The sequence below is a fragment of the Hibiscus syriacus genome, unplaced genomic scaffold (assembly GCF_006381635.1).
Source record: "Hibiscus syriacus cultivar Baekdansim isolate YM2019G1 unplaced genomic scaffold, ASM638163v2 tig00110989_pilon, whole genome shotgun sequence".
Taxonomy (NCBI): Eukaryota; Viridiplantae; Streptophyta; class Magnoliopsida; order Malvales; family Malvaceae; genus Hibiscus; species Hibiscus syriacus.
Genome location: NW_024062943.1, coordinates 942,944 through 953,206, shown reverse-complemented (window position 1 = coordinate 953,206; position 10,263 = coordinate 942,944). Strand labels below are relative to the sequence as shown.

At 37.3% G+C, this 10,263-nt stretch overlaps 1 protein-coding gene across 3 annotated transcripts; it reads right to left on the bottom strand.

The window, feature by feature from the left end:
• Positions 1 to 509: 509 nt before the first annotated feature.
• LOC120149142 (nuclear pore complex protein NUP155-like) lies at positions 510 to 10,123 on the bottom strand. Of its 3 annotated transcripts, XM_039162031.1 has the most exons (13): positions 9,730 to 10,106; positions 9,003 to 9,172; positions 7,462 to 7,588; positions 6,118 to 6,380; positions 4,250 to 5,909; positions 3,950 to 4,162; positions 3,565 to 3,812; positions 3,051 to 3,465; positions 2,685 to 2,890; positions 1,949 to 2,306; positions 1,288 to 1,506; positions 813 to 1,141; positions 510 to 721 (listed from the first exon to the last, which is right to left on the bottom strand). In XM_039162031.1, the coding sequence occupies exons 1-13, from the start codon at positions 9,886 to 9,888 to the stop codon at positions 604 to 606; spliced, it is 4,485 nt and encodes a 1,494-aa protein (XP_039017962.1). In that variant the 5' UTR covers positions 9,889 to 10,106; the 3' UTR covers positions 510 to 603. The 3 variants fall into 3 exon arrangements, with proteins under 3 accessions (XP_039017962.1, XP_039017963.1, XP_039017964.1); XM_039162033.1 differs by lacking the exons at positions 510 to 721; positions 813 to 1,141 and having other exon boundaries at positions 1,369 to 1,506; positions 1,949 to 2,046; positions 2,130 to 2,306; positions 9,730 to 10,123; XM_039162032.1 differs by lacking the exons at positions 7,462 to 7,588; positions 9,003 to 9,172; positions 9,730 to 10,106 and having other exon boundaries at positions 6,140 to 6,230.
• Between the last annotated feature and the right edge of the window lie 140 nt (positions 10,124 to 10,263).

Genomic DNA, 10,263 nt, shown 5'->3' with positions numbered 1-10,263 from the left:
AAATTTGTGACACGTGTCACTTAACGATATTTTTTAACGGTCTTTAGAATTGAGACACTTAAAATAATAATGTTTGTAACATCTAGATGAGCCAAAAATAGTTTAGGCACATATTCGTGAAAAGAGATATAGTTTGAGCATTTATTTTATATTTAAACCTAATAGATAATATATTAATCTTCAACATTGTGAGTGTACTAACTAATCCTCTCGAACTCATTTTTAACTCAGTAATTCAATTGCTTTAATACTTTTTATTTATGATAAAATTTTATTTAAATAATCTACTTAACTAAAAAATATAATACAACTTCTATAATTAATATTCGATAAATTAACAATCCTGTGTTAATGAAAATAGAGATATTCTTGCATCAGTTGATTAGAGACCTAGGCTGCTTTAATCCCTTCAAATCATAAACAGTAATTGAATGCCTCGGATTTTATATTCTCCATTTGTAGAAGATTTGAGATAATTTTATATTAGCACAAAGAATTAAAGGATAATTCGATATTTCCTCTAAAAGAAAAAGGAGAGAATTTTGAAATGAAATACAATTTGTTTATTATTCATACAACAACAAAACAAAGTTTGAACTTTGCTCAATATCGGTCAAAAGAGAGTGGTGAAATTAAAGATTCTTCAAGTTCTCGAAATGCTCTATAAACTGTCTCAGTTCTACTCTGTGGAAGTGCCAATCTCCTCACCTCCGTCGTGTACCTGTAAAATCCCAAACAGTCTATGTTAAAAATCACAAAACATATGCTAAATTTAAGACTATGTTTAATAAGCCAAACACGAAGAAGCTGACCTGTTGGCTGCACTAGTGATCTTGTCTCGAATCCCTTGATTTAGAGCCATCGTCTGTTCCGGTGAGAATGTTCCGCCTAATATTAAAGAAGCCCCAGCAGCAGTCGTGCCCAATCTCTGTGCAAATACAGACATTGCCCATTCACGAAGTACCACCAGCACTGATTGGAGAAGGCGTAATCTGAGGTTTGGTGATGACAAAATAGCCCCATTTGATAATAATTGATCGTAAGTGTTCAATGCGGGTTCAGATGCACCCTTGCAAGCACCGAGAAGAGCTCTGGCCACATCTTCATCCCCAACAGATTCGATTCCAGATTCCACTCTCTCCTACAAAGTCGAACATGTTTCGAAGAAAACCAAGTATTCAATAAAACAATAACCAATTGCCATTTAACAAAGCTACCATGATGAGAATCGAATAAACTATTGCTTTTTACACAACTAAATTGAAACTAGCTAAAAGGAAGATATACCATTGCAGCCTTCTCTAGATGAAGGCATAGAGTGTCCAGAGGTAAAACAGCTCCATCTCCAGGATACACTTTAGAACCAACCCGCTTCAAAACGGAGCAAGCCTCGGCAACTCCGCCCCTTGAAAGAGCTTGATCAATAAGTCTAGCCCACGTTTCTCGGATAATGCTACTATCAGCATCACCTGAATAGTTTGCAAAATACAACATTTCCAGGCATATCTAAAAGAAGAAATGAAAAGGCAAAGAGTCTCATTATTAACAAGAATAATAATATAGGAACAAAAGTTATCACATGATTAGTTAAAGGGAAATAGTACTAAATCGGGAAATTGAGCTATGTTGATGGAAGCTTTATCCAAGAGAACCTAATTAACCCAAAACAGACACAATGTAAAACAATTCCTAGCAACATCTTAAAACATTTGGAAACACAATTCAGTTTAAGAAAATTTCAATTATCTACTTACAAGTGAAGAATACTATATCTAAGATATAATTCTCTCTCCACCCCTCATTTTGCTACTCATTTGCTCATTGTCGGATCCCAAATTAAGAATGTGTATTTATTTATGAATATATTCTCACCTTTCATTTTATATGCAAAATCTCTGCTGACAGAAAGGAAACAAAGAGAAGGAGAATTAAAAACCAGAATCTATACCTCCCAAAGTTCAAAAGGAACTGCATATTCATTATACAACTGAGTAATGCTCTTCAAATCTGAAGATAACTCCTTGGCCTTCTCTCGTGCAGCATTTGCTAATTTGGCATCACCATTAAACCTGCTATCAGCAGCAGATCCATTTTGAACAGATTCTGATGTACCAGGTGTAGCTTCTAACCTGGTAGCAATTGCCTCCAATTCCTCTTTTACTTTTATCTGAAACTGAAGAACAGCAAGTTTCCCTTCAAGTAAGTCCAACAGTCCACTGTCAAAAGCACCCCGGCTAGAAGCTACCAGACCATCATTGTTACTAGCACTCTTGGCCTGGAGAACAGCATTACTTAGGTATTGACGCCTGGCATTGACAAACAAAACAAGAAAGTTCAGACAGAGCATTGTGACAAGGAATGAGTCCCCCACCCCTTTTACAACTACAATTAAAAGTTCATTCAACGCCAATTATAAAACTCGTTTTAAAAACCACTAACAGTTTGGATGCATTTGACTAATTACTACATGTCAAATGTGTGTAGCACTCCGAAAAGCTGAATAACAGCTCTCCCCTTAACCTTGAATCTGAGATTAAATGGATTGAAGGGTAAGAACAAATTTGGATTTTCAATACGACAGCCAGAAATCCGATCAGTACATGCTTATGGAGTTTAATTTACTGATTACAACCCACAACTCTACAAAGAAATGAATAAAAATTGACAAAATGAAAGCAATCAACCTCTGTTCAAGACTAGGAGCAGCGCTCCCATCAATCGAGCGTCTTTCAGCCAGCCTCAACAGTACATGAGCTGCAAGCAAATGCTGTCGCTTCAAGACATAATATCGAGCCAAAAGATCAAAGTATTTGGCTTGATTAGAATGAATAGGAGCTCCAGGTTGACCCACTGAAGGGGTTGCTGCTGTCAATGCAGATAGAGTTCGAACCTAAATGGAAAATGATAGAAACATATTAAAAATGAAGGAAAAAACTGTTACGGCAATTCATCATCTAAGCTCTGAAGAAAGAAAACTTGTTCACAGGTTGTAACAGTCAAAATTTTGAAAAAAGACATGAAAGATCACAGAAATAAATAAATAAAGCCACCTCTTGTGCAGGTTCACAACCAGCAGTCTGCAGAAAAGGCACCAAATCAGGACCTCCATATTCCAACAGCTCATTCTCAAGGCCTAAATTGATCATAGTTCTATACAAGTACTCGTGATATAATCTGTCAGGTGATTGAACACTAAGCTGAACAATCTGGCATATATATTTTCTGCGTGAAGCATCATCAAGGACAGATCGAACTGCAGCAGGCCTAACAGGAGACCCAAATTCCTTCTGTGAGCCCTCACCTTTCAGAGAGTGTAAAGCACTAGTAATTATCTCATAGCACTGTTCACGCTGGGCAATTGCATAGTCTCTGATTTCTCGATCAATTTGCTCATTGAGAGCATCATTTGCAGGATCAAGTGCCTGAGCTTTCTGTAGGGGTAAGCAAACAACAGCTTCATAAAATCTACAGCAAAGTTTCAAGTTAAAGACGTAAGAATATGATTTAAAAAATATCTTGTTACAGAAATCATATGCTATCCTCTAAATTGAATGATAAAATCACCTTAAGTCCTCAAACCGTTTGCAGACAGTTCTTAAATCAGCAGATTCTGGAACTTTACTTAGGAATTCAAAGGCCTCCCTGGCAAGATTTTCCTTCACAACAGGATCTGGAGTTGCAGCAGCTCTTTCAAGACATTCCACAGCTAAGAAAAACTTATAATCAGACTCCTTGAAATAGCTTGGACATCCCTCACGTAATTTCCCACTTACATCATCCACAGTACCCCTGCCATCAGGGCCAGTATAATACTGGAGCAAGAAACAACATTTATTAGCACAATCATTTAGAAACTCTTATATACATTTAGAAGAAAAGAAAATCTTGGGAATTAAAAAAAGAGCTCATATGCTGAACTTCTATGATACTTCATATAAGATTCAATTACCTCCATCAAAGCAGAAATAATTCTTGTAGCAAGGCGATCACCCTCCTCAGAACAAACAAGTTGGTGAAATGTCAACTGAACCAATTCCTGGCGGATATTAGCATCAAATCCCTGGACCAAGCGTGTTACATGATGCTGAGAAACAAGTTGTAGTAAAAACAGAGCTTCAGCAGACCTAAGAAGCAACTGCCGGATGCACTCCATTGCTCTCACCTGTAGCACAAGACTTTTGTAAGAAACAGATATAAGGCCTAGGGCCTGGTACATGATAAATGGATGCATCAAGAAATTCCACCCCACCTCCATTGCAGCCAATTCAGCAGGACTATACGGCAATCGCTGTCTTTTATTTGATGTTCCACCACCATTAGATTCCACACTACGGGAATAAGCACCAAATAAGTTTCTCACCATGCTCCTATCACCAGCTCCTAATTCTGAACCAGTTCCATACAAAATAGAACCAGTCATGTCACCTAAACCACCTACACATCCATAAAGCCCTCTTCTTTTGTTCCTTCTAGACCTTAAGAACATCTCCAAAGCACGAATCTTGTTCTCAAGGACTTGCATAGCCCCAACAGCAAGTCTGCATGCAAGCAGCCCATTTCCTGATGCTGCATCATAACCACCTTTCACAACCATAACAGGGAGCTCCCAAACAGGAAACAGAAACCTTGATGAGCACAGGCAGAGCCCTTCATGAGCACCTGAGAACACTGGCTCAGCCTCCTGAACAACTTGCCCCATGCTGAAACCCCCAGCAGCTGTTCTAGTATTTGATAACCCACTTGTACCTTCAACTTGTGGCACTCCAACAATTCTTGGGTCCTCAAATGCTTCAGCTGCCTTCTCGGCAACAATATTGCTTATAAGATTTTCAGAATGAACTACCTTTGCAGCTAGCATCAAACACATTGCAGCTGCTTCACCAGCACCAAAACGATTAAAGAAATCCTCTAATATGGGTCTTGGAGAGTTCAACTCCAACAATCTTCTCAAAATATCAACAGGCCGATTGAAAACTACTTCCATCATGCCCATGGTACTGAAAACAACCATTCTCCTTCTTGGCAGTATATGTTGAGTTGAAAGGTCACCTCTAGCCCACAACTTTCCTGATCCCTTATCACTGGACTCAACTGAGCTTTCAAATCCACAAAATTCAAGCTCCGAATACAGTGATAACACAGTTGCAGCTGTATCTGGTAAGGGAAGAACATCTGCCACAAAGAGCATTCGTCCTTCAACGGGCAAGGAAGATACAAATTCTCGTAATGCTCGGGAACTCCGAGCACTTGCTCCTAAATTACCTGACAGAGATGACTGCGAGCTTGAATCTCTGCTCACAATGAGAAGAGAAGACATGGTTGGTGGTGACGAATCAGAAAGAACAAGTGTTCCAGCAGAGTAGTATGCTGTTTCTACCTTCAGTGAAAGATCCTCAGTCTGAGTCCTACCAGCCAATGACATTGCGCCAAAGGTAAGTCCACCACTGACACCTAAAGGAGGCGAAGACCTAGTGGTTACAACTTTTAAACAGCTTGGCCTGTGGTGATTATTGTTAAATCCGCCCAAACCTCTAACAGTACTATTACTTCCACTAGATGAGGAGGTGGAAAGGTAAATTCTTCTACCATCTGATAAAATAGCAACAAGATGCAGCCACTTCGATTCTAGAGTGGATAAAGGGGAAATTGAAACAATAGATGGTTTTGCTGGTCGATTTGACACTCTCTGTGCTGTTGTTTGTCTGCCTCCATAATGTGCATCTTTCTGATTTAACAAACTCCTTTCTTCGGCCACTTTCTTCAATGGACTGTCACCGCTTGGCCCCATAACAAAAACTTGAATTTTCATATCTTCAGTTCTTGCATATAGAATCTGCCTTTCGTTATCAACAACCATTTCAACAATGGGATCTACAGCTCCAAACTTAAACACATTTGGTATAACCCACCTGGAAAACCAACAAAGATCTCTGTTTTAAAAGCATATTTAAACACTTACCAAACCACAAGTACTCAAGGTCCTCATTATGAGGTTGTCTCACACTTTTATAATAAGGAGACAAATCATGTGTACAGAAAACTTCTAAATGTGCAGGTGAAATTATTGAAAAAACAAAACAACCACACAAGCCAGAAGAATTAAGTAGCAGAACACGCCTTGAAATAACACTCCCTACACCTGCAGTGAGGCAAACTTTATGGCAACGCTTATGCCAACCTGAACCAGTCGTGTAATGCAGCTCATAGATGTGGCCATCACGGCCAGCCATGAAAATACGACCCTTATCAGTACAAGTGATACAAGTCATGGTAACTCCATCAGAAGGTATTGTATATTCTGGCAAAGACTGCAGTGAAACTTCTGCATAAGGATCAGTATTATCACCCCCTCCAGAGCAGCAAACTCCTACAAGAATCAACTGATAACAAGCAAAGCTAGTAAGAAAATTTGATTTCATTATCGTACAAGCTAGGATAAATTAGTGAGAAAAAGTCAATAGAAACTGCCTACAAAATAAATAATGATGTTAAGAGTGCAATAAAGTTGATAAAATCAGTATTGTCAGCACTAGATAGAATTAACACCTCAATACCTTCTAGATGGGAGCTTTTTGCACCTATGTTTGCTTTTGGCTATGGTTTTTAAACACTAAAAATGGGATGCTTGAGAAAAAAGCCTCATGGATTTCTGCTTCTTGTCTTTTTTAAATTTTATCAGTTTTTATTATAAAAGTTAAAAGAAAAAAGGACCAATAATTAATCTTCATAATAGATTGAAAAAGGTATTATATTATATCAAAAGGTTTTCTTAAAAATAAATAAGCCACAGCCTCCAAAACTTTATTAGGGTAAAAAAACTTCAATAAAGAAGCTTCTAGAAAAAGTATTTTAATATGCTTCGTACTTCTTTCTTGTTCGCTCTCAATTTTCTTTTCTTTTCTCCATTTCTACTCTTTCCTTATTCTCTTACTTTGCGCTCTGAAGACTGCGCTCATTTTTCATTTATGAAACAGAGGACAAATGCTGGTATAAAATACAAAATAAAACGTGTTACTCTGCTTGTATTCAAAAACAGAAAGTCTTGCCCTTATTTTCTCCTTCATAACAAAACCATTTTCCTTTGCTTTTTGTCCCAAAGCCATAAAATTTCTTGAAATAGATTAGGGAATGGATTAAACTTGAACAATCATTTCAATTTATTAAATGAAGTTAACTCAAACCTAGTTTATTAATATAAATTTTATTTGATATTATTTATGTATATGTGCCTTCAATCGACCAAGTGCATTTTTGCACATTGCACCTCAGGTAATATAAGGGCCATAGCACCTATACTACACCTTATGCACTTGCCAACATTGGATACAATTCAAAAGGGAGAAATCCATGTCCAAAGGAATCGTTTAGAAATAGGATACTTTATCAATCCTATACTTGAAATCATAAATAGGATATTCATAAATAACATCTTTCAAAGGCAAATAAAAGCCAAATTTTTACCTCAACGGGAGTTGCTAATATTAGAAGATACTGTATAGCTTCAATAAAAATGCCAGGTCTAGATTTGGCGAGCCCAACAGCACATATAGTTTGTTCCTCCACATTGTATTCAGGACATTGGCCATCCCTGATCAAAAAATAAAGACGTGACAAGTGTTAAACAAATAAAAATCAAATAAATAGACAGCATAGCAGAAGACAAGCACTTTATTTCTAAAAAATTATAAACACTGAATTCAGTTAGCTGTTCAAGAACCATCTCTTTATGGGTGAAGTTTGCAGGTCCTAGATTCAGCTGACCAAAGAATGGTTCCCGGAAGGATTCAAAGGGGGGGGGGGGAAGGGTGGAGGCTATCTATCCATCATGATGCACCCAAGCGATTGACAAAGAAAAAGATACTAGGCCAACTAAATGCTGGATATATCAAATAGAGACAACCAACAAGGGCCTTAATATTTCATCCAACAAATTATTCGACTTAATGGCAGTTGTGGATTGCCATGTATATAAATTGGCAGTGCTTTAGAAAGCAAGATTCAATGACAAACATTACAATTGATAGACATTACTCTCTTCAGATAAACAACCTCTTATCTAGGTAGCAAGTTCCCACTTTACAATAAAGCTTAAAATCTTTATGCTACATCTCTGCACAGTTACCCTAGAACATTATGAATAGGAAAAGGAAGGTAAAATCACACCATTGCTCATCTATACTGTTCTCGCCGTTAAAAAGTGACATCTAAGAAAAAAATAACAACAGAACCAGTTGCCTTTTTAGCTTGATAAAAAATGTAAGAACCAACAAACTGTCTCCATGGAAACACTCATTAGCGTTATGGCTAAAAGTCAAGAAAACAAGTTGACCTTTCACAACAGAGCAATGAACCTAGTCAAGCCCATCTACATGGCTAGATAGCCACCAATGGTAGATAACATAATGAGTGTAAGAACAAAAGTATGAGTAAAACCAACTCTCAAAATATAAAACCCTCATTCTTCAGACATTTATTATTACAAAATATCCAGAAAATTCCAGCACCTGATTGCCTATTGCTTTCAACCAGACATCATTTTAATCATCCCAACCTATTTTCATATTGAATTCCTTTTAGTACTTTTTAAGATTGACTTGCACATTGTAGTCCACAAATGCTACTTTGGATATAGCTTTTTAACCCTTCAATCCTGAATCAAAGAAACAGCTTCTTGGAGATATATTTTCACAACCATCAATGCAATAAACAACTGCTCGTGTTTTAGCAAAATGGCACCTCTTCTTTTAGCAAATCACTTTCCATATCAAATGGTTACAAATTACCAAATTTATTTCAAATTATAAAATTATGTAAAAAAAAATAGTTGCCTCCTCCAAGTACCTTCTCTACATCTAAGAGATTCATATTCATTCCAAAAGGATAGCTTATCATTTTATAGACATTCAACAAGCAGTCAGCTAAAACTCACAATAATGAAATGGGTGGTCACATAAATGAAAAATTACAAAACAATAAATCGAAACAAGCAACAAAAATTTTACCATTTGTCAAAACGCCAAAGAAACAAAGAATTATCCACAGAAGCCCATGCCCTACGTATCTCTGGAAATATTCCACATAATGAAGTTCCTTCTCCACCAGCAGCATTATATCTTTCTATAAGTACTGGAGGTAGCTCCCAAGTATCCTCCACCTCAATCAAAGGAGGCCACTGCAGTGGAATATGAAGGATAATTTCATTAATAAGGAGAGTAACTCATCTCAAACCATCCCATCTATTTAGGCATGTAAATGTTTCCACCAAAATGCAGGACTGCAAATTATGCTTAAAAGATACAAGGAAGGAACATGAAATGAGCTCAAAATACGCCAAAATGAAAATAGCAGTAAACATCCATGCCGACTAACTGAATGCAGAACATGATATGGATTAACGGAACTTAAAGATAGCACACTTAGTTTAAGACTAAATTAATTACACACAAAATATATCAAATGTGAGATAACCAAAAAAAAAGTGAACAGCATTTTAGAAACCCCAGTGAATGCTTAACACCTGTAAAGAAGAACATAATACTAAACACATTTCAACCACTGAAATTCAACAAAAATGGAGGAAAAATACTAACTCATTATTTTTGGGACAGAAAACAAAAACATCTAAACAAGTGAATGAAATCAAGTATCCAATTATCCATCAGATTTTGACTGAATAGCTGAGAGAAACATTAAAGACTAGGTTTTAGAGGTAAATTGGGCAAAATTTACCTCTCTGGGGTGAGTGGAGTAGGGATGACTGGCGTATCTGGAAGCTTCCAAAGCTTCCTCGAGATCCAACTGGGACGCCACCTCACGGCCAATACGGTCGCTGACGACGAGCCCCGCATTGGTGACATCACGCAGTACAATCTCCTCCACCCACGACATGGTAAAAACCCTAGAATCAGAAAGGGGGAAATGTGACTAGACCGGAAAATAAGAGCCCCCGAGGCTTTATTTTTAGGGGCCCTTGCACTATACAACCGTAGCTAAAAGTTTGTGCTGGTTTTCCCTTTTCTTTTTAAAATGAAATCGAAAGGGGGAAAGGCATAGAGAGAGGTTAGTAACCGGGAAAGGAAGAGAGGTGGGAGCGTTAAAGCGCATGTATATAAAAAATAGGGTTCATTCATTCATTCAATCAATCAGTCGAGGGTTTCTCAGTGGCGGGGAAATTAAGCTATTTTCCTTTAAAGCGGACCTTTCGAGTTTTCACTACTAAAACTCTTCTTTTAAAAATAACAATCAATTAAAGAAATTTAATGT

What these genes read in the sequence shown, in the direction of transcription:
- LOC120149142 (XM_039162031.1), bottom strand. Translation starts at nt 9,888, where the DNA reads ATGTCGTGGGTGGAGGAGATTGTACTGCGTGATGTCACCAATGCGGGG. An exon ending in CTTTGGCGTTTTGACAAATG is followed by an intron (nt 7,589 to 9,002) that starts GTAAAATTTTTG and finishes TTTTTTGATCAG; the next exon opens with GGATGGCCAATGTCCTGAAT. An exon ending in ATCACTAGTGCAGCCAACAG is followed by an intron (nt 722 to 812) that starts GTCAGCTTCTTC and finishes GGGATTTTACAG; the next exon opens with GTACACGACGGAGGTGAGGA.